Here is a 25,320-nt window from a genome sequence, read left to right as displayed (position 1 = left end):
CTCCGCATAAAAATGTGAACTGATGAAACTGGATATATTATGTCAAGATTTTTATTGACTATAATTTTCGAAGCCATGATATTTCTTATGTAAGTACAGTGCACATCTCATGTAATTACAGTGTTAAGTAAGGAGCAACATCAAAACTTAAAAAAAGTGGATGAGGGCAACTCCTTTCATATATGTAGTAATTTCTGTTCTTTTTTAGTTTTGATGTTGGTACTTACTTTAAGTTGAAAAAACTTGTTTTTTTAAATTGAATTTCTGATCGTTTTTAAATAATACCGTGAAATCCGGCTCTCTCTCTCCATGAAAAATTTCGGTACTTGTGTATTATACGCCACATACTCAAGTTTACGATGCATAAATTTCAAGGACAAACCGGTTTCATTATTTGTTTCTTCGTTACTTTAGAAACAAATTTGGGCTGTATATTTGCATATTAGCGGGGGTTACATAAAGGATCGATATGGTTTATCATAAATGCAGAATATGTAAGTTTCATCAGATATAATTTAATGTTAAAGATTGATCAATGACAACATAATCATAGGTTGTAGCCAGATTGTCTCTTACTATTCCTAAATTAAAAGATCATTCGGAGAAATATCCATTGAGTATATTGGACTTATTTAGTTGCCTGATTCCTTGAAAAAGAAAATCTTATTTGTCAGCTGAAACTAGAATAATTCCTGAAAATTTTAGATACAATAATTTTTTTTAACTGCAAACTGCAAAAATATTTATGGTGTATGATCAATAATTTCCATTGTTTAATTAAAACCAGAAAAAACCTGAAACTTTTAAAATTAGTTTGGTTTTCCTTTTGCTTCAATTAACTCGTTACGCCATTTTACATTAAAGGACGACCTATAGTTAATAGTGACTGCATTTTAAAATAGAGTTTGTTTTAGTTTTCAGTTTTTCCAGGTTTATATTTTAAAGGTTTAATTATATAACTAAACACCGATACATGTAAATCGTGGTTTTGACGATAGCTGCAATCTAGAAAAAGACGAACATGGCCCAGAGTAACCGAAAATTTGCCTGGAATCCCTATAGATGGTTGTGAATAGACACACAAAGTACATTTGCATATATAACTAAATATTTTGTTATTAAGACTAATTTAGATTATAGTTACCATCCCTAAACTAGCAAGAAATGACATTTTCAAACAGTGCGTGGTAATACACAAGGGATCAATCATCGGATATTGCTGAAAACTAGTAATTACAGTAAATCCCACTAAAAGTTTGTAATAAAACCTAACATTCCTAGAAGCCAGCATCATAACAAACTGTACAATAAGAGCGACTCGTCTCAATGTAACCGAAATTTTAAAAACGGAATTTTGATACCAATACATTCATCAAAAGAATTGGATTTTTACGGTGATTTTCAATATATAAGTTTCATCAAGCTTATTACACTAAAAGGCAATCATTGGTATAACAATTAAACAGTTAGTGGTAACGAAGTGTATAGTAAGAACGAGTCGGCTCAATAGTAACCGAAACTCTAAATAACGGTATTTTGATACTAATATATACATCAAAAGAATCTATTCTTTATGATGATTTTAAATATAAAGTTTCACCAAGTTCAGTCTTGTACATAAAGGATCGATACCGTTCATTATAAATGGGATCTGTGTAAGTTTCATTGGATATAGCTAAAACCTTGTCCGGGTTGCAGCGGTAGCTAGAAACCTAGTAAGAGACGATCACATCCAATGTTAAGAAACATAATAACCCATAACTCCTAAAAATAGACTCAGATCAATATAAAAAATACACCATTAGAACCGCCTTGTTTGAAACCCTTACATAGGAAACTTACTTTCCCTTCGCTTTAACAACAGTCATCCTCATCCTCAAAGACCTAATTTCCAGAACTTTCAACTATGATGAAAAAAAGCTATCTCAAAACTTTGATTGAATGTGTTTGGGGAAATGGTGGGTGTAAGAGGGGGGTTGGTTGTCCTTCAATCACTTTCAACTATTACAAAGGGCACTAGCCGTTTCAATATCCAGTCGAATGAGCCCTTTTTGAAGTTTCAACTATAACTCTTTCTATAAGAACCTTATATGCCCCGGGGAATAATTTACAATTCTTACCCTGAGGGCTGTGGGGGGGGGGAGGAAAGACCTATTTTCCAGGACTTTGAACTACGTTAAAAAATGGCTATCTCAAAACTTTGATTGAATATGTTTGGGGAAATGGTGGGCGTAAGAGGGGGATTAGTTGCCCTTCAGTCAATTTCTATTGTTATAAAGGTTACTAGTCCTTTCAATTTTCAATCGAATGAACACTTTTTGAAGTTTCTACAATAGCGCTATCTATAAAAACTTACATACCCCAGGGCATAGCTTACAACCCTTGCCCTGAGGGGTGTGGGGGTTTGTCGTCCTCAAAGACACAATTTTCAGAACTTTCAACTACGTTGAACAAAATGGCTATCTCAAAATTTTGATTGGATGTGTTTGGGGAAATGGTTGGCGTGAGAGGGGATCAGTTGCCGTCCAATCACTTTCGACTAATTAAAAAGGACACTAGCCCTTTCAATTTCCAATCGAGTGAGCCGTTTTGAAGTTTCTGCGACAACACTTTCTATAAAACCTTACATGCCCCCAGGGCCTAACTTACAACCCTTGCTCTGAGGGTTGTGGGGGGGGGTTATCCACAAAGACCTAATTTCCAGAACTTTGAACTAAGTTAAACATAATGTCTATCTCAAAATTTTGATCGGATGTGTTTGGGAAAATGATGGGCGTGAGAGGGGGGTTAGTTGCCCTCCAATCACTTTCGACTATTAAAAGGGGCAATAGTCCTTTCAATTTCCAATCAAATGAGCCCTTTTTGAACTTTCTTCAACAACGCTTTCTGTAAAAACCATATATACCCCAGGGTATAACTTACAACCCTTGCCCTGAGTACTCTGGGGGGGGGGGGGTGTTTTCATACTCGAAGACATAATTTCCAGAACTTCCAACTACGTTGAAAAAATATCAATCTCAAATTTGGATTGGATGTGTTTGGGGAGATGGTGGGCGTGATTCCCAAAAAGGACACTAGCCCTTTCAATTTCCAATCGAATGAGTCCTTTTTGAAGTTTCTACAACGACCATCTTAATAAAAACTTTATATGCCCCCAGGGCATAACTTACAGTCCTTGCGCCGAGGGCTATGGGGGGGAGGCATCCCAAAAGACCTAATTTCCAGAACTTTCAAGTACTTTGAACAAAATGGCTATCTAAAAATTACATTGGATGTACTTGGGGAAATGCTCTTTGTAATAGTCAAAAGTGATTGAAGGGCAACAAACCCCCCTCTCACGCCCACCATATCCCCAAACACATCTAATCAAATTTTGAGATAACCATTTTATTCAACGCAGTTTAAAGTCCTGTAAATTAGGTCCTTGAGGATGACATCCCCCCCCCCCTGAATAACCCACAGGGAAAGGGTAGTAAGGTATGCTCGGGGGGGGTATAAGGTTTTTACAGAAAGTTTTGTCGTAGAAACTTCAAAAAGGGCTAATTCGATTGGAAATTGAAAATGCTAGTGCCCTTTTTAATATTCGAAAGCGATTGGAGGACAACTAATCCCCTCTCACGCCCACTATTTTCCAGAACATATTCAATCAAAATTTTGAGATGGTCGTTTTGTTCAACGTAGTTCAAATTTCTAGAAATTATGTCTTTGAGGATGAAAACCCCCCACACAGCCTCCAGGGCAAAGGATGTAAGTTATGCCCTGAGGGCATACAAGGTTCTTATAAAAAATGTTGTATTGGAAACTTCAAAAGGGCTCGTTTAATTGGGAATTCAGAGGGTTAGTGCCCCTATTAATAATCAAATGCGATTGGAGGCTGATTCCCCCCCCCACGCCCTTTATTTCCCCAAACACTTCCGATCAACATTTTAATATAGCCATTTTACCAAACGTTGTTGAAGGGTCCGCAAATTAAGTTTTTTAGTATTTCAAACACCCCCCCCTCCACAGCCCCCAGGGCTAATGTTGTGCCCTGGGGGCATATAAGGTTTTTTTTTATAGAATGTGTTGTCGTAGAAACTTCTAAAAAACTCATTATATTGGGAATTGAGATGGCTAGTGCCCTTATTAATTGTCAAAAGCGACTGGAGGGTGAAGTCCCCCCCCCCCCGCCCATAATTTTCCTAAACACTTCCGATCAACATTTTGATATAGTAATTTTATTGAACGTAGTTGAAGGTTTCGGAAATTATGTTTTGAGTATGACAACGCTCCCCCCCCCCCCCACAGCCCTCAGGGGTAAGATTGTAGATATCTTGGGGGCATATAATATTTTTATAGCAAGCGTTGTCGTAATAACTTCAAAAAGGGGTCATTTGATTGGAAATTGAAAGGGCTATAGTCCTTTTTAATCATCGAAAGTAACCGGAGGGAGAATGAGCCCTACACCATGCCCATCATTTGCCCAAACATTTCCGATCAAAATTTTAACATGGCCATTTATTTCAACGTAGTTGAAAGTTCTGTAAATTATGTCTCTGAGGATGACAACCCTCCCCCCATAGCCGTCAGGACAAGGGTCGTAAGTTATACCCTTGGGGTATATAAGGTTTTTATTGAAAGTTTTGTCGTAGAAGCTTCAATAAGGGCCTATTCGATTGGAAATTGAGAGGACTAGTGCCTTTATTGTTAGTCGAAAGTGATCAGTATGCAAATGCCCCACATGCCCATCATTTCCCTAAGCACTTACAATCAAAATTTTGATTTAGCCTTTTTGTTCAGCGTATTAGAATGGTCTGGAAATTATGTTTTTGAGGACAAAAATCCCCCCAGCCCTCAGGGCAATGGTTGTAAGTTATACCCTGTAGACATAAAAGGTTTTTATAGAAGACTTGGTCAAATAAACTTCGGAGGGGCTCATTGGATTGGCAATCAGACGCTCTAGTGCTTTCTTTAAGAGTCAATGTGATCGGAGGGCAGTTATCCCCCTCCACCCCAAACATCCCATATTGTCCCAAAATGTATTTAATATAAGTTTTGAGATAGCCATTATATTCCAAATAGTCTAAATATAATACAACAAGGCTTTTGAGGTAGAAACAAACCCCGGAGATAAAGGGCAAGGGTTTTAAGTTATTCCCAGTGGGTATTTAAGGTTTTTATGGAAGGGATGGCTATTTAAATTTAGAAGAGGCTCAGTCTTTCTCCCTGAAAAAGGCTATGTCAATATAAAACAAACAGAAATTAATTAAAAAAAACTTTTTCCAAAAAATAAATTTAAAAAAAAAGTAAAGTGCTCGATTAAACCAAAAATGTACAAAAATAGAATTAAATAATCTACCAAGCATATAAATACTAAAAATCAATATTAATAAATAAATGAAACCCAAAACAAACAGAAATTAAAATAAATAACAGAGGTAGACACAAAACAAGCAGAAAATAATATGAGTAGGGTTGTAAACCCCATGCTTTCTAAAAGCCAGACTATAATTTTTACTTTACTGAAAATTTCTTTTAATGTTTTCACTTTTATAACTTTCAGAAATCCAAAATTAATTAAGATTACTTTTTTTTTCAGTAAATTCATTTGATTTTTTTCAGTAAAGTTTTCCAGAAAAAGGAAAAAAAGTTGCACTTCAGCTCTGAGTTTTCCTAGAAAAGAAAAGTTCCACTTTAATTTTTTCAATGAAGAGAAAATAAAGTTCAAATTATCTTCTGAATTTTCTCGATGATGAGAAAAAAGTTACATTTCGATTCTGAGTTTTCTCGAAGATGAGAAAGAAGTCTCACTTTGTAGAAATGATTTCGGTCATGAATAGATTTTTGTATTCTATAAAAAGTATTTGGAGGCGATGTTAGAATTTGTGTGGAAAACTTGCTAGTTCTAAGAGAAATTTGTTTACATTGACAGAAAAGTTTTACTTCTAAGAGAAATTTATTCCCTTTGACAGAAAACTTGCTACTATTAGAAAAAATTTGTTATTATTCAGAAGAACCTGTTACATCCAAGAAAAATTTTGTTATGTTGAATTGTGAATTTTTCCCAATGATGAGAAAAAGGTTATACTTCGACTCTGAATTTTTTCCAGAGAAGACAAAAAGTTCCACTTTAACTCCCAATTTTCACGAGTTAATTTTGCGAGAGTTCCCCGTCAATTTTGTTTTTTCTCAAAGGTGAGAAAGAGTTGAATTTTGATTCTTAATTTTTTTCAAAGAAGAAAAAAAAGTACAAGTTCTGCTCCTGGTTTTTCTATGGAAAAGAAAAAAAGATATACTCCGGTTCCAGATTTTTTTCCTGAGAAGAAAAAATTTATACATCGATTCTAGATTTTTCCCAGACAAGAGAAAAAATTTCCACTTGAATTTTGAATTTTCTCAATGAAGAGAAAAAGTTCCAGTTCAATTCTGAATTTTTTCAACGACGAGAAAGAAGTCTCACTTTGTATAAATGATTCTGGGTTATGATTGAACTTTTGTATTTTATAAGATGTATTTGGAGGCTATGTCAGAATTTCTTTGGAAAAAACTTGCTAGGTCTAAGAGAAATTTGTTGCCATTGGTAGAAAATTGTTACTTCTATGAAAAATTTATTACCTTTGACGGAAAACTTGCTACTAACTATTAAGAAGAACATGCTACTTCTACGAAAAATTTGCTAGGATTAATTAAACTTTTGTTTGTATTAAGGAAAAACTTGTTATTTCTTAGGAAATCAAGTTCCGTTGTTCAAAAAATATAGTGTCTAATTTAGATTTACAAGCTTATTTCCAAGATGAAAAGGTTTAAAATGCCCTAGGGGGTGATGAGGGGTGTTCCACGTGGATGGTAGGCGTGTAATGCTGTGGGATGTGTGGTGTTATGGGGGAGTATCGGGATAGGCTTGCCCCATGAAAAAACATGAATCATCAGCTTGAATGTGTAATTTTTAACATTTAATGTGCTAAAATCTCTTAGAAATGATGAAGGAGGTGTCAGAGGGGCAGTAAAATAACGACAAATTGGCCCGAATCGCTTGATGTGTCACATTCTAGCAAAAATGCCAAGTGGCGCTTTTTTTGTAAATATAGTGTTTAATTTAGATTCAAAAGCTTAATTTTGGAGTGAAAAAGGTTGAAAATGACTTAGGGGTGATGATGGGGTGTGCCAAGTGGATGGCAGGCGTGTAAAGCTTTGGTGGTGTTGGGGTGTTTTGGAGGTTATTATGATAAGGTGGCATCGTGAAAAACTTGAATCAAGGGATTGAATGTGTAATTTTTAACATGAAACGTCTGAAAACGTCTTATGAATGATGAAGGAGGTGTAAAAGGGGCAGTCAAATAATGGCACTATGGCGTAAATTGTTTGGAGTCTCACGTTATAGAAAAGAAATGCTGAGTTTCGCTGTTCAATGCCACGTGGATGGTAGGGGACAGGCTTGCGAAAAAAACTTGAATCATTGGATTGAAAGCATAATTTCTAACAAGAAATGTCTGAAATTGTCCTAGGAATAGTGATGTGACGTCAGAGGGATGCTGCAGAGCAGTAATAGTGTGGCACAGGGCTCGGAATCGTTGGAAAGCAATAGCAATAGAAATTATATCCATTGAGGGTGTTCAAACGCTAGAAGACACCTAAAATATTGATGGCGGGTGTTGCAGGGTGCCGAAGAGCAGTAATAGTGTGTAACTGTAGCGTGAATTGCTTGGAGTATCACGTTTTGGTGATGAAATACCAAGTTCCGCTGTTCTATGTCACGTGGATGGTAGGGTGCAGGCGTGTAATGCCGTGGTGGCGGGTTGGCTATTGGGGTTTATTATGAAAGGCTAGGCTTGCGAATGAACTTGAATCAATAGATTGAAGAATACTTTTTAACAAGAAACATCCGAAAAATGTCCTAAGAGTGATGAAGGAGATGTCAGAGAGGCAGTAAAATAATGGCACTGTGGTGTGAATTGCTTGGAGTTTAACGTTCTGGTAATGAAATGCCGAGTTTCACTTTTCAAAAAAATATAGTGTTGAATTTAAATTCACAGGCTTATTTTCGTTGAGAAAGGCTTGAAAGAGTCCTAAGGGTGACGAAGGGGTTTGCCACGTGGATGGTAGGCTTTTAATGCTGTGGTGGTGTGGGGATGTTTTGTGGAGCATCATGATAGGCTTGCCACGTCAAAAAGTTGAATCATTGGATTGAATGTAAAATTTTAACATGAAATGTCTGAAATGCCTTAGGAATGATGAACGGTATGTCAGAGGGGTAGTCAAATAATGGCACTGTAGCGTGAGCGTATATAGTAAAATCTTCTACAGCTTAAAATTTAAGGTGGAGGCATTAAAAGATTTTTTTCCGTGCAGGAGGGAGGAAGCGAAAATCTAACTTGCACTCAAAGAAACGGAAATTTTCATTAAAAGCCCCTCAAAAATACTCCTTAATACGCTTTAAATTTACCTATAACATCCCCCCTCCCTCCCTACAATAGCATCCTAGGTTCCATACCTTTCTTCTATTCACGCAGGTTTTTGTTTTTTTCCATTGCATAGTCTTGTCTCGAAAACACTGTATTTTTAGAATTTCCCTAATTACATATTTCCCTTTGGAACAATAATTTATCGAAATAGATTTTCTCGTTTTGATAATTTTGCTGTAAAAATGCCCCCTGGATTGCGTGAGGGGTGAGACAAATGGAGGTTATGCAGAAATCGGGGATTCTGTTCAACGAGGGTTCAGTTAAATGGGCTCAGTTGCACAGTTATAAGCACGGGCTCATTTACATCCACATCAAAAGGGTTGGGTTTAACAGGGGTTTAGTTGAACGAGGGTTATTAAATGAGGTTATGTTGTAGGCTGTTGCCACACTTGTGGCTATAAATGCAAGAATCCTCTCCTTTCTATGTATTGAGAGTCCAAGCTAAAAGTTAAATGTTTTTAGAACTATTGCAAATCCATATGGATATTGAATTTCCTGTTTCAGAGGCAGCAGTGGCGTATGGGGCACGTTTGTTTCCAAAAGGTACTACTAATCCTATAAAATAAACTGTTAACATAGACATTTATTTTATCCAAAGAAGACTATGTCTCTGAAATTCAGGGGTTTTCAAACGAATTGTGGTACACAACTATAATTCTAGCCAAAGGAGGGCCGAAAAGCTAAAAGTTAAATGTTTTAGAATTACTGCAAATTTATACGGATATTGAATCACCTGTTTCAGAGGCAGCAATTTGGAACGGGGAGCATTTGTTTCAAAAAGATGTTGCTAATCCTACAAAACCAACTGTTAACATAAAAATTTATTTTATTCAAAAAAGACTGTGCTACTGCAAAGCAGCGTTTTCAGCCGATTTTTGTACGAAACTACAAATCTAGCCAAAGAAGGCCAAAAAGTTAAAAGTTAAATATTTTAGAATTACCACAAATCTATATGGATATTAAACCCCTGTTTAAGAGGCAACAATGCCGAACAGGACGCGCTCGTTTCTAAAAGGTGCTGCTGATCCAACAAAATAAACTGTTAACATAGACATTTATTTTAGTAAAAAAAAGACGGTGGTACTGCAAAGCAGTGTTTTAAGCCGATTTGTGGTACGAACCTGGAATTCTATCATAAGGAAGGCCAGAAAGGTAAAAATTAGATGTTTTAGTATTAGCGCAAATCAATACGGATATTGAACCTCCTGACAATGCCAATGGAGGTGGCAATGCCGTACAGTAGGGGAGGGTGTAGTCTGGACCCAAAGAAACAAGATATTTTCATTAAAAGCCTTCAATATAATAAAAAAATCTAAAAAATTTAGCTCTAATATCAACCCTTCCTCTCTGGAATTGCCTGCTTGTACCCTTATCTTTCTTATATTCACGCATGTTTTCGGTTTTTCCATTTGTCATCTTTTTTCACGTTTTATTTTTTGTTTGTCGTGTTTTTTAACTACTTTTTCATTATTTTAATAATGTTTGTAAAATTTGTTTTAATTAATGGAAATTATATTTACAATAAGCCTAATCCTTTAGATATGTTGTTTAGGAAGAGTCTCTAATAGCTAGGTGTTTACGAAATTTAAGCATCCCTTCCGTCTTTTATCACTAAAAAAAACATTAGGAGCCTAAGAATCTATTATTAATGCCTGGAAATAAACATTCTTCTTCTGCGCGTTTTTCGTCATGCATGTTATACCTGGCCACGAGAACACGGCATGCGTTCGGAATCCTGCCAGGTGTGTCATAGAATAGACAGAGGTGTGTCTTGAGACGTCATGGTAACCTCAGGTGTTATTTCTAGAAAGTAATTCTCGATACAGAATACAGGGAATGGAACGCTTGTCCTGGTGCTTAAGGTGTCGTTCTATAAGAAGGAAATTGACCTTTCGGGTCCTAACGAGGACAAAGAACTAAAGAAAAAGAAAAAATGCGTTGAACGTTTTGCCGAAAAAATTAAATGTCAAAAAAGTATTATGTGACAGCGATGTGTTTGCTGCTATTACGTGAGATGCGCTGTCATTACGTAAGATGTGCGCGGTCATTACTTAAGATGTTTGCCGCCATTAAGTTATTTCCGAATTGCCGTTACGCAAGATATGCGCTGTCTTTAGGCAATGTGTGTACCTTCATTACGCAACATGTTTGCTGTCATTACATGTGACCCACGTGTTTACCGTGTTCAGTTAAAAGCGGGGATTTCCCACGGCTTCTGACACAAGGTTATATAAGATTGCCTCATCCTGTATTATACGGGACCATTTAAAATACGGGTGTGTCGTGTGACGAGTTCAGAGGGGTTTGTCGTGGGAATCTTGACAGCTGTGTTTCCTTTAATGCTTAAACAAGATTGCGTCACCTGGAAACATGGCATCGCGAAAAGAGGGCATGTTTAAAATCCATGCTAGTTTCCCCTATTATTGCTACCTGTTAAATATCTCGACCACGCTGAAGAAATAAAGTTAGATTAATCATATGGAAATAGTCTACTGAAAACAAGATTGCGTCATAACACCTGGAATCACGGGATGTCACAAAAATCCTACAAGCTGGAAACAGGGACCGCTAGAAACAGGGACCGGTCATACTCCAGAGGTACTGGCTGGTGGAATAGGTTGGGCCTATACTACTAAATTTTGGCTTGTTCATCATACTCCTCAACATACACTGAAAGTTTCACCTAGATTCTCTAAACTATTCCTGGAATATAGTTGTTACTTAGGTAGGATTTCTGGGGAGGATTGACCGGGGAAGAATTTTCCTGGGGGAATGTTTCAAATACTTTAAAATACTATCGTTTTTAAAGCACGGGGGACCTTTCCCTGGGGAAAAATTTTCTATAGAAATTTTTCATGGAAGGTAAATTTCCCAAAGGGTGGAATTTTCAGGAGGTGGGGGGAAAATTACTTAAATTTTCTTTCTACTCAGGTCACAGTAAACACCCAATGTCTAAGGTACTTCCTGTATATAGAAATGCATAATGAATTTTAGAACTATTTAAGCCTGTCTAATCAAGAACGAAATGAAAAAGAACTACCTTTACGAGTTTTAACTGATAGTTTCAATGTCAATTTCAGTTATAATGGGATTAGAGTAAGTTAGAATGGAGGTAAAATCTCTGCTTTATTATATTGAAATTCAACCACAATTAATTTATGGAGATACTTCATATATTTGCCTAATTATGAAAGCTAGCCTTAAAATTATGTTTCCCAAGAGAAAACGGATTGACGATTTTGACTATCAAGTGAGAGAATTGGCTCCAATTCGGAAAACCTCATTAAAGATAAGACAAGTCTTGGGATCCTATGTTTGTTATACAATTGTCCATGAAATAGCTGGGCATTGTGAAAATAACTGTTAATTAAATTTTACATTTATTTTTTTCTAAGAAACTCTTGCTTTAGAATTAAACCTATTTAAAAGAGAAAATTGACTTATTGTAAAGGTACTGAGGAAATTTAGTCGTCAAACTTGAATCAAATAGTTAGGAATTGTTTTTCCTCTTGTTTCGTGACTGGATTGCAGATGTGTTTCAATTTTTAGTAAATAGAAACAAACAAAAAAGATAGAAAACTAAAAGAATACCTAAATAAGATAAAAAGAATGTAACATATTGTACATATAGTATAAGATTCCGGAAAAATTACATATTAAGGGCTTTTGTTGCAGTGGCGGATCCAGAGGGGGCGAGAGGGTGCCCCCCCCCCCCCTCTATCGTAGTCTAAAGTAGTGTAATTTACCTAATTAACTCAAGTTTCCGTTAATTAAACTTTTTCCTAACGCATGTTTATCGGATCAACTTGTTTTGCGCCCCCCCCCCTAATTTTTTTATCAACCTATTTTGCGCCCCCCTCCCACCCTCTAAAAAAAATCCTGGATCCACCCCAGTTTTGTTGATCTTGTAAAGTGGTTGAGTTAGGTGAATGCAGCTCCCAGAAATAGATCCAGAGCCATAATAATCCTGTGAGAAGGTATATGAAGTTCCTAGCTCCAATCCTTTCTGCTCCAAAGGGCACTGGCCTTTGACGACCCTTTACAATCTTTGTGTAATAAATATGGCTTAAAATTCTACTGAAATGGCAGGAAATGCATGAAAAACTAAAGCCAATGAAAAACACATTGAAAATTAAAAATTCCTGTAAAACATTTTACAGACCGGTTACCTGTCATGAATACGATTGTCTCAACCCTAAAAAAGAGAAAAAGGTCGACATAGTAGCTTGAAAATATCTTTCAGTGACGGATTCAGAGGGTGGGGGGGGCTGCAAGGGGGGCTCCCCCCTATCGTAGTCTAAAGTAGTATAATTTACTTAATTAACTCAACTTTCCGTTAATTGAACTTGCTCCTAACGCAAGTTTATCGGATCAACCTATTTTGCGCCCCCAAAGGTATAGTTATTGGACCTTTCAACTATGCTGAATCAAATGGCTATCTCACAATTTTATATTGGATGTCTTTGGAGAAAAAAGGGGCGTGGGAGAAGGGCTAGTTGGCAATACCTTCTCAGGTATATATTTTTGGCTCTGGGTTCATTCCTGAAAGCTTTGTTCCCCTAAATAAGCTACTTTCCAAGATAGTAATTGGCATCTAGACTAGAATTTTTTTAAATTTCTTTTTGAAGTATTTTCTAGCCCAAGACCATATTTTAAATTGTGTAAAATTCAAAATATTCTCTCATGAGTATATTTTATAGCAGTATATCAAGTATATTAAATTTATTAGTATCTAGTGTATATAAGTATATAATATAATACAATATAGAATACATATTATGATATTGCAATAACAGAATACAATGATACAGAAATATTACAAAAGTATAATTTAATTGCACATTTATAATATAATACGGCATATAGTACAATATAAAAATTGTAAAATAATATACATATTTTTTGTATCAGCATTCAAAATTGAATTTAAGTACTTATATGAGGCTATTAAAAAAATATAACAAGTTTTTTCAACTTAAAGTAAAGAAGTTAAAAATTAAAACAAACAGACATTATTCCGTATTTGAGGCGGGGGGGCCACCCCTTCCTCAATTCCTAAGTCCTTACGATAAAATGTTGAAGTTCTTTAAAATAGTTTTCATTCAAAATAACGGTTCGTGTAAGAGCATTCTTTCTTAAAAGATTGTGACAGAAGCCAAACTTTAGTGTTAAAAACGAAAAAGGTAAAAAGGACAAACAAACACATCCGTGGTCCTTTTGATGGCCAAAAAATAAAAATTTATTCATCTTTGTAAAAAGGATTTTGAAACCACTATACTAGGGTTTTCTAGTTTCCTGAATCGGATTGTGTATCGCTTGAATTTTCTTGTGGGGGGGGGGAGATTTTTGCCCTTTTTGAAATATCTTAAAAATTTTCTCAGACTCGTAGCTTTTGATGGGCAACATTAAACTTATAAAAATTTATTTATTTAGAATTAGCATGAAAAGCCAATTCCTTTTATGCATTAGTTTTATCAAAATTCCGTTATTTTGAGTTTTGGTTGCTATAGCGGTGAGCTTCCCCTTACTTACAGTTCGTTACAACGAACTGTTTGATTAAACATTTCCTATTTTCGCTCGCAATACGTCAAGGCTAAAAAATAAAAAGGATAGAAAGGATAGGGAAGAAAAAAGGATATTTGCAAGAGAAGTGGCTCTTAAAGAGGCTCTAAAATTAATTAATTAATAATTGATAATCATTTAATAATTATCTAATAATTAATATTCATGTTTTGGTTGTTTTATGTTTATCACAGCTTTTGTAATTTACTTATTCTCTAGGACCTGCCTTGCCTATCAGGGGTCCCGTTCAGGACCAAGTCATTTACAATTATATTCAAACAAATCAGGTATAGCAAGTAATCTAAATTGAATTATCGACAATTTCGTTTAAATGACATCTTAATTTCACTCTTTAAGATCGAATGAACAAAAACAAAAAAAAAACAGATGAAATAATTGCCAAAAAGAGTAAAAGCACAAATAGAATCCCAATATTTTGACTCTGTTTCTGCAATCCTTTTCCAGGAAGAAAGGAAATACTAAAAGAAAAACTATATTGTAATAAAGCAAAAATACTAGAAAAAAAGAAGTCACATCTAAGAGCAGCCTCTTTCTACCAAGAAAAAGTGCCAAAGGGATATGTGAAAAAACTCCTTCGTGTAACTACGTGCTTTTTCGGATCTTTTTGATACGGAAGTTGTGACTGTGTATGTTTTAGTTTTTTTTTCATGACCATTTTGTTTCCTTCAAGTGCAGCTTTTTTTGTCTTTTAAATTTATTTTTGTGTCAGGAAATGTTTCTCGATGTGATATGGAAATATCCAGACTCTATTAATATTCGTTTCTTGTGTACTTAGTAAAAGATAGAGGCAGTGTGATCGAAGACGACCGATTTGTGGCAGGTCATTTTTGTTGTTTATTAGCAATTTTTACCCATAGGGGTATATTAATAGGAAAACTATTGACACTATACCCTCTATAGAAATAAAATAGAACTATAAATAATCGCGAACTAGTAGATACTTTCTTTAAAACACGGCAAAAAAAATTCCCATTGGCCCCTAGGAACTGTTTGGCACGTTTTCCTTTCTCATGTGGTAAGTGGGTACCGTATGGATCCTACAGGGGGTAAGTCTGTTGGGTGAATTAATAGCTATGGTAGCGTCCTTATTTAGGGTTGGCCTGAACTACTTAAATGAGACGTTCCTACTGAGCAAGTATGTGAATTCCAGGATAATTTAGTGATTACTTATAATTAACTCAACAAGAACGGTACAAGATCCGAGTGTTAAACAATTTCGATAACGGAAATTTTGTTCCACAGATTAAAAGAATACAAGATATTATTTAAAACTATAAGAAATTACGGACACTTACAATTATCAACCAATCCTTAAGTTTGATAAAGACCAGCAGTCAAACCTGTTTCAAGAGACAAAAAGCAACAGTTGCAATCAAAAATTGCTTATATAGATAAGCCTTACCACATGTATCCGGCCACGCCTGAGCTAAGAAGAGATTTTGGCATTTCACAATTTTCTTCCAAAAGCCACACCTATCCTGGAACACAGGATGTGTGATTCTTTTATATTTTTTTTTTTCAAAGTCCAATCTTAGTAAAAGATGGCAATTTCAAAACTTTGTAATTTGAATTTACGTCTTAATATTTTATAAATTTCTGACTTAATTAGTCAGCTTACTAATTAAGTAACTAAGTACTATTAAGTACTAATTAAGTACTACACTCAAGACAAGAATAAAAAAAAACACATCTTGGTTTGTCGGAATTAATCCTCTGAACCAAAGAGATTTCTACAGTCAACTGATGACTTAATCATGTTATAGGTTTTTTCTATTGTTACAAAACTCCATGGGGATTTTCCCTTCTATTCATTTGGGGCCTATTTGCTTTTGAGACTGCTTCTATTGGCGTGGAAATATTTGGAAATATTCTAGATAAGAGAGACTAGATCAAAGTACGAAAAGGCTATTGATGTGATCAATAACTAAAGTGCACACAAACTAGCAAATTCTTCAATCAGTACTTCTCAATAGGTTCAAGATGGCCAGAGGGATAAAATATTTTTGGGCTCTCTCTGCTTCTCTTGAGCAGTTTTATGCCAATGCGAATAAATAGCAGAGACATAATAGCTGTTGATCTGTGTATTTGTAGCAAAGTGGTATAAGCAAAATTTCCCTGGTCCCTTCATTTTATTAGATCTTCGGGTAATTTAGCAAAGTGTAAATTTTTTCCGCCGTTTTAACACCGTTTGACATTTTGACCTTTGTAAAAGTTTTTAATTTTAAATTGCAAAAACAATGAAAGGAAGAATTCATAAAATCAATTGTTATTAAACACCATTATTTTAATATTAGTAATTAGTAGTTACGTTCAAAGTAAAAAAACATTTTTTGCATGCTGAAAAAAGAGGTAAAACACAGTAAGTGAAAAAAGAGACAAAAATTCAAATATTTCGGTCGACAACTTTGCCCAACTATCCATTGTCTTTGATTGAGTTGACTTAGGGCTCCTGCCGCGTTGGGGGTGGCGTAGAGAGCGTCAAAACTCTGCTCCTCCAGGCTGACTGGTTTGGTGCTAAGATTGGGGCCTCGTCGACAGCAATGTTAGCTATCTCTTGGAATTTATTGAGACTATCCTTCGACCTGGTCCGGGGTCTGCCCCTCGGGAGGGACGAGTCATGACCTTTTGGGTCGAAATCATAGATTATTCGGGTTGGGATTTTCGTCGGCACACGTAGGAGGTGTCCGAGCCACCTGAGAGTGGTTATGCTATTTGGATGGAGAATGACACTTGGGAGGTGAGCGTAAGTTACCTTGCGTTGCTCACAAAATCATCCCACCGAAGTCCTTCAATCCGACGAAGCTGTTTCGTCTGGCAGACATCTATCATACTGAGGGTTGTTGACTTAAGGGCCATGTTTCTGCTGCATAGAGCAGGACAGAGCTTACGGATGCGTTATAAATTCGCATCATCGTGTGCCTAGATGCGTGCGGCGTTCTCTAGAGAGCGTTGAGCCTTCCGACGATAGACGAGGCTTTTGACATTCGACTGCTCTCTCGACTGCTCACTCGACAAGTGAGTGACCCAAAAATTAAAAAAATTAAAAATTTGCTCTTAACGCGGGGCTGAGCTTAGGCAATGAGTAGGTACTATTCGGAAGATGAATATGGCTTTAAACAATTGTTTGCCTGTTATTCCGAGCAAATTAATGGTCCTGTATCAATTCTAAATTCTTGGTCAACCTACCTAAGACCATAGGTGGGCGTGCCTTGTGTGCCCTTCATTCCAGGCAAGCTAATGGTCCTATGTCAATTTTAAATTTTTGGTCAACCTGCCTGAGACTCTAGGCAGGCGTTCCTTTCCAAAACCTAAGACACAAGTACCTGTCCAAAAGAGAGTCATACTTACTCCTACCATTTACCCGTGCCATTTAAACATTTTTGCCTCTCAATTACTCGGACAATCTGTCTTGGCTTTTAGCCATGTCTTGCCATGTCTTGATGCCTACTGCAAAATACTTGATGTCCAATTCGAACCAATGATCTTTGAAGGTACAATAGCAATTAAAAGTGCAAGGGACTTTATTAAATACCGAAGAAGATTTTGCCTGAGCAAAGTGGCATTTTCTGCTATTTTACGATGCGAACCGATGATTTTGGCCCAAAATGTGTCAAAAAGCCATAGATTGAAAATTTACAGATAGCCAATTGATTTGAAACTATGAAAAAAATATATATATTTGGGTTTCCAGTCTCAGAGGCAGCAATGCCGCCCGATGGGGAATTTATTGATAAAAATGCACGCAGTGAATCCAAAATAAGCGGTTCATACAGATATTTATTTTAAAGCTTCATTTAGCTAAGCTGATTCATTTGAGGCTTGGTAAATTATGCACAGCGGTCTATAATTGTGGATGAATCGTTACGGAGAAAGGCTGGCGGGTCTTTGTGTAAGTGGGAGAATGTGCTTTAACCTCAGAAAGTGTATTTTGTGCCAAAATTTCCCAAATCTCCGGGAGCCTTCCGACTAATACGGAAAGACTTTTTTTTAGGATGGGGGTGGGGAGTGTTAGAAAGAATTCTTTAGTTCCCCATGATTCGTGGGGATATTTTTGACCTATATCTGTAATTTGGGTCTGTGGCAGTAGTGTTCAAACTATAGAATTTTTTTTTGGTTGTAAAACAGAATATCACTTTCGAATGCTTATCGGCTCAAAAACTGGGAGGGGTGTACCACCAAGAGGTTTTTGTGGGATTATCGGTAAGTAATACCAGGAACTTTGATTACACCAAAGGATTTAAATGGGTTTTAAATGGGAATATTTCTTGCTTTTCTATCTAAGCATATGTTTTTAATGTCTTCTTGTCTCCCAGGGGTATTATTCCCCTTGTCCATCTGTCGGTGTCCATGGGGAATATCCGTATAGTAAAAAGCTTTTCGAAGAACGTGCCTTAAGATCCATTGAAATGTTGACCTGTAAATAAGTTTTGATATTTTAGACCCTTATCTAATGTATATTTGGAGGGTACATTTTTTAAGGGATGATAATTGTTCTCAAAGTATTTTCATACGAAAATTAAATATGAGTCTAAAAAAGGGGGAGAAGTTAAATATTCTCATCGCAACATTACATGAAAGAAAGTATTTATTTATTTGCGTTTGAATAGGTTAGTTTATAAAAAAAAAACTTTTCCACGATTTTCAAAGAAAAGTAAAGAGCTATATTAAACCAAAAATGAGCAGAAATAAAGTCAAATAATTTTCTAAGCGTAAAACTACCACAAACCCCCATCAATAAAATAAATGAAACTCAAAATGAACAGAAATTACAATAAATAACCAAGTCAAACTCAAAACGAGCAAAAATTAACATGAGTAGGGCTGAAGCCCCCTATGACTGCTGAAGACCAGAATATAGTTTGCACTTTACTGAAAACAAAATAAATTGTAACGGTTTTCACTCTCTTAATAAATCAAAAATTATTAAGACTTTAAGGAATAAATATCAATATAGGTTTATTAAACCGTCAATCCACATTCGTTTGTTGTTGTTTTTTCAGTAAAGTGTAAATTATGTTTCCGGGAGAAAATTTTTACATATAATGAACTATTTATGAAGGAATTTTTAGGGGTTGAGGATTTTCCACAGAGGGGGTGGATTTATTGGGATTATTTGGAAAACAATTAGAACTAAGTTTTCCTATTGGAAGTAAGGAGCAACATTAAAACTTAAAATGAACAGAAATTATTCTGTATATGCGGGGGGGGGGTTGCTCCCTCCGTAATATCCTGCTCTATACGCTGAAGTTACACCTTTTGTCTCAATTCCTTGACAACAATTCCTGAAACACAAGGGCAGTGTAATTAGGATCATAACCTTTTCTAAGAGTACTAAAAAAACTTTATTTAGTAAAAAAGCTTCCCCTCGTGGTGCTTAAGAAGTTTTAACTTGATACGGAAGCATCATCTTGATACGGTTCATACGATTTCCAATCACCACCCTCCAAAGTTTATAAGACCACCCCTATGTCAATTTGCAAACAAATAAGCCTCCTCCGAAGTTTATACGACCCCCCCCCCCGTCTATAAAAAATTTATTTGCTTCCGGGCCTTAACTTAAAACCCTTGTCCCCAGACTCTAGGGGTTTGTGTCAAAACCAGAGGCATTAATGCTCTTTGGACTATATTAACCAAAAAGGCAATTTAAATTTTTTGATCGGATGCATCTGGAGAAAAGAGGGTGTTGCGTGGGGGGGGGAGGTGGCTAGTGGCCTTCCGGTCACTTTTAACTCCTAAAAAGGGCACTAAAATTTCTGATTTTCAATCGAACGAGCATCTTCTGAATACGACCACCCCTGCCATAGAACCTTATATGTTAACAATGCGCAACTAGTATAACTTATAGCTCTTGCCCTGAGGGCTTTTGGGGATGATATCACCAAAGACACAATTATTGGATCTTTCAACTATGTTGAACAAAATGGCTATCTCAAAATTTATTGGATACGTTTGGGGAAATAATTGGGTGGGTGGGGGGCAGGTTACTTAATTTGTTATCAATACTGTCTTCTTCTTGAAAGTTTAAGCCTTGCATGACCGTTGAGAAGATAGCACTGTGAATTTGACAAAAGTGCAAACAAAACTCGCTAGACAGCACTTCTTAATCTTTGAGGTCATTTTTAAGGGTCAACCACCCCTAGGAAGAACATTTATCTGGTATAATCATAATCAGGGGATTTGATATGAATAGAAGGTTCCTTCATACCGCATGAAACAGATATGTCAACGATTTGATACATCTGTTTCATACCACATGAAAGAGATGTATGAGAGAGAGAGAAATTCATTTTTAATTAACGACCAGTATTCAAAAAAAAAATCATATAAAACAGATCTACCACCTGAAAATCTATACAGATTAAATTATAGCAGGACTCAGTATTTTACTCACTTACTACATATATATTGGGAAAAAAAAGAATAGAAAAATGCAATTTTATAAATAAATGAAAAATAAACCTCCTGGGAACCGCGAACCAGTACTCACAGAAAATAGAACCCCACCCCCCCCCCCCCATCCCTACTCATCAAGAAATTCTTTATCTTATCTTTTAAAGAGGATAATTCTGATTATCCTTGATAACTCTCATTATTTTAAAATAGGATATTATCTAATTTTATAAAAAGGATAAATCCTTTTCCTAAAAGTTTTCATTTTTATGAAACGGATTTATTCGAACAAATTTAGCTTTTAAGACTTTATGGTACAAAGAATAACGCCTTATGACTTAAACCACTTATAAAGGTGATACTGGTGATTTATCACCTTTTTTTATTTTCTTTTTCTTTTATTATTTCCTTTCCTCTCTTAGCTTCATGTGGAAATTAGAAATTATTTTAATTGTTTCTTGCTATTAATATTAGTGACTATGTCTATGTTAATGAAACAAATTAAAGAAATAACTTGATATAGGCCTAAATTTGTCCAAATATTAAAAACTAGATTAAGAATTTTCACAAAAAGAGACCAAATAATCAGCATAAAAATTATATATTTTATTCATCTAGACTATAATTGAAATGTAGACTATAATTGAAATCTAGACTATAATTGACTTCTAGACTATAATTGAAATCTAGACTATAATTGAATCCATCTAGACTATAATTGAAAATACTTGTGTGCAAACACGTCTACAGAGATAGAATAATGGGGATCGTCGGCTCTGGTGCCATGATATAATAAGAATTTTACAGTTCTTTCTATAATTTTCTATATTTTTTCAGATGGTTATTCCACTTACTGTCAAAAATTTGATTTCCCACCTTCCCCCTCCTTAAAATAGATATTTGTGCACGTTTCAAGATAGGTATATTTGTATAAGCGTATACAGTCATAATTTTAATATATGTAAAATAATGACCAGGCCTTATTTTTTTCAGATTCATCATTAGCTTGGTTTTTGCCAATATTGTTGTCTCAGCTTTTGTTACACCTGGCTATCTTGTAGATCTGCTTTATCCCGATTCCCCAGTGCTATGGAAAGAAGGTCTCTCAGGAATGACTTCATTAACTATCGTTACCAGTGTTTTTTCTATTCTTCTTATTTCCTTAGATCGTTATTTCGCGGTCACAAGTCCTCTTCACTACAGTATGACAATCACAAGAAAAAGAAGTTTCCTTATGATCTTATCTGCTTGGATGGCATCAACAATATTGAGCATCCCTGCATTCATGGGGTACCTCAACATTTCTCCAGAAGCAGAAACAAAAAGCTGGATAAAAATTCCAAATGTACCAGTCAGCTCTTGGAGTACCTCTGGAATCCTGAGTTTTTGCTTCGGGATGGTTCTTACCAATGCAGGTTTTTTGTTACCTCTAATTTTGCTGTGTTGTCTTTATTATAAAATGTATAAAGCGGCAAAGAAAAATAATGCACGAACTAGAAGACATAGTGTTAGTTCAAATCCAGCAGAAATTATAAGTTTCCAAGTGCCTGATCTAGATGCCTGTTCAACACAGGGGATAATGACTCCCAGTGGAATGAAACGGAAGCTAAGAAAAAGATGGGACTTAAATGTTACATTTTCTTTATTTACACGCGAGGAAAGTAAAGCTATAAGAACTTCAGCTATTGTGATATCGTCTTTTGTGCTTTGTTATTTTCCATATTTCGCCACGTGTTTATTGGAAACACAGATTGTGCACATTCACATATCAAAGTTATTTCGAACAACAATTTATGCTGCTGCATTTTTAAATTCCGTGTTTAGTCCATTTATTTACGTGTATAGAAATGAATTAGCTCGGACAGAGGCAGTTCGAGTTATCTGTTGTTGTATAAAAACATCTCGCTACCCCTCTTATCGCTCACCAGCTATGCAGAATTTGCGAAATCGTGATTTACAAGGGGAATGTGTTCTTGTGCATGCTTTACCAGATGGTTCTAGTCGGTGTGAAGTACTACATTCCAATCAAGCAGTAGTGACAAAATGGAAATCTCCAATATGCCCTGTACGGGAATCACAAACCGGAAAAGAGGAAAAACGATCACCGTGTTCAAGAAGTCGTTCGTTTTTCCATCCGTCAAACCAGATTGCTCATCCAATTCGTTTCAGTCAAGCGAGAAAAGAACTGAAATTTGAGACATATTCAATGAAAAATGAAGATTGTGATGATTTTCAGAAAGTCGATAACTCCTTAAGACGTAATACTAATCAGAGAAGCTCTAGTTTTTCTAAAGTGCTTCTAGCACGGAAACGATCCATTAAAAGGCGACTACTAGAATCAGGAAGAAGTAAATGCGATTTATCTCCCTATTATGGCGTACCTGAGGGAGCATTCGAGGAGTCCTCCAAAATAATAAGTGGTAATCTCGATCTCCCTAACGGGTGGAATTCTCAAATAAAACAGAAAGAAAGACGAAGACCCAGTGTTTCCTTACCTTCAAGCCCTTCGTTTGTTTTAAATTACCCTAACTTTTTATTTGATGATTTTCAATTACGACGATAATTATAGGATTAAATATGTGTTAATACGCCAATAAATATAATTTATTATTTTATATATTTCTTTAAATCCATCCGTTGAATTTCCTGTAACGCATTACTCAAACGCTTCCTAAACATTGATGAAAAATTAATTTTTCAAATAGCCATACATCCTTACAAACCGTTCATTACCCTGGTTAAATAAATAAAAAAACAAGTTTTTTCGATCGAAAGTAAGGAGCAACATTAAAACTTAAAACGAACAGTAATTATTCCGTATAGGAGGGGGTTACTCCCACCTTAATACCTGGATCTTCACGCTAAGGTTTTTTATTCTTAGAAAAGCTTTTTGTTTTAATTAAACGGCCCTTGTGTTTCAAGAGTCATTTTTAAAAAATTGTGACAATCAGTCAAAATAGCGTAAAGCACTTAATAGATTAATATTATTAAATGTATTCGGATTCTTCAAACCTTGGGAGTTTTTACAAGTAAGCTTTGGGATAAGGATAAACTATTAGAAGAGGCCCTGATGGAGGAGGGGGCAGACACCTGAGGTCTCAAATGAGAAAATCTTAGGCACAAATTTTTCAACTTTTCACGACAAATTTTTCAGATTTGCATGTAAAAGGATTTAACCCATGTTCTTCCTAAAGTTTTAGGAATATATTTCAACTGAGTGTGCCAAAGAGTTGTTGAGAGAAGTAACAGCTCCTCAATTTTTGAGAAAATAGTTTCTTTGAGAAAACACTTTTTGAGAAAACAGTCACTTTTTGAGAAAAACGGGATAGTTTTAATTTTTAAAGTTAAACTAAAACGGTACATGTGGGAGTTTGATTGGACTGACAGCGTATCTCGTATTTAGAAAAGTCACCGTTTTGGGGAAATTACAAAAACAATTATCTGCAAAGTTTAAGTACTAGCACAAGGACTGGAGAGCTAAAGGGGTGGGAACAGAAAACGAGAAGGGATTAAGTTGAGGTATAGAAGTATTTTAAATGGATGCAAAAGAGTAAAATTTAGATTTAAACTGATTAGAAATTCTTCTACATATTAAAGGAATTCTGCACCCTCAACTCGTCACTTTTTGCAGTAGAATTAACTTTTTTCTTAATGATTTGAGAATGAGTGCTCTAACACAAAAGCATTAATGTAAAAATTACATTTTTTTAATTACAATGCGCTAAGCGTAAAACGGGTGACTTATTCAAATTGGGTTTAAAATTTGGTTTAGACTTTCATTGTAAATTTTGTGAAAGGTAATCAGTTAGTAAAACACTTCTAATTCTCCATTGGCTATATCTGTTTCACTTTACAATGCTTTCAGGAATCCAATGGTTGAACTTCAATGTAAAGAGTGGAAAGTTAGCTGTGGCGGCAGCCCCCTAATATACATGATAATTTTTGTTCGTTTAAGTTCTAATGTCAATCTTTCTTTTCGGTCAAAAGGACTTTTTTTCATTTATTCTATATATAAAGGAGCCAGATAACTTTGAAAATTTGTTTGAATGTTTCTCAGAGGTGATTATGTTTAGTAAACGGTCGTGGGGGATTTGAAAAATAGTCTTTTGAACGTAACTTTAAGGATTTAGAGTCCGTATTAACAAAATTGTTGCATCACAGCAGATTGCAGAATTCTCTCGCTATGCATCTGAGAAAATTAAATTTTGGTCCAAACAGGGTCAAACAGTAATGAGGGAAAATTTGAACATATAAACTCTTTGGCTATGTTCGAGAATAACACTGCTGCAGTTAAGATAGGAAATCAGGTTATTAGTGGGTTTTGTATTAAATCAAGGTTAAGCAGGGTTGCATTCTATCCCCATTTAAATGGATCATTTTGAGGAACTTGGTCCTAAAAAGCAGAGGAAAGGCAATGGGAGAACACGGATTCAAATGGGAAAGAAAAACTTTCCTAGACCTAGATTATGCTGACGGTTTAAGCATCCTAGATGAAAGTGTGAGCAAAATGAATGAACTTTTAGAGGTTTTGTGAGTTCAGGGTACTTGAATATATTTACAAATTAATGGGAAGAAGACCATGTCGCTAAGGCTAGGAATAAGTGAAGATATTTAGGTGACGTTGGGTAAAGAAAAGATTGATCAGTTTTACAGCTTCACTTACCTTGGTAGTATCATTAGTAAAGACGGTGGGAGCAGTGAAGATGTTAAAAGTAGAATAGCCAAGGCTCAGGGTATTTTTTCACAGTAGAAAAAAGTTTGGAAGAAAAGGAAGGTAAGTCTGCAAACCAGGATTAGAATATTAGAAGCTGCAGTGATGACAGTGGTTAAATGTGGCTCTAAAGCAATGGCGCTCTGAAAATGGGATGAAGATTTGCTAGATGTTTTCCAGAGAAATTGTATACGG

At 35.6% G+C, this 25,320-nt stretch overlaps 1 protein-coding gene across 3 annotated transcripts in view; it reads left to right on the top strand.

Annotated features, from left to right (window-relative positions):
• The window catches only part of LOC148945908 (5-hydroxytryptamine receptor 1B-like), a 229,068-nt gene extending 206,078 nt beyond the window's left edge, over positions 1-22,990 (top strand). For all 3 annotated transcript variants that reach the window (XM_089097811.1, XM_089097812.1, XM_089097810.1), the window contains exon 3: positions 21,408-22,990. In XM_089097811.1, the coding sequence (XP_088953937.1) occupies positions 21,408-22,977 (1,570 nt within the window). In that variant the 3' untranslated portion in view covers positions 22,978-22,990. The remainder of the gene's footprint in view (positions 1-21,407) is intronic.
• Positions 22,991-25,320: the final 2,330 nt, after the last annotated feature.

Source organism: Artemia sp. Qi Xiang Cuo, chromosome 12 (genome assembly GCF_049724085.1).
Source record: "Artemia sp. Qi Xiang Cuo chromosome 12, ASM4972408v1, whole genome shotgun sequence".
Classification (NCBI taxonomy): Eukaryota; Metazoa; Arthropoda; class Branchiopoda; order Anostraca; family Artemiidae; genus Artemia; species Artemia sp. Qi Xiang Cuo.
This window is presented reverse-complemented; position numbering and strand designations above follow the sequence as displayed.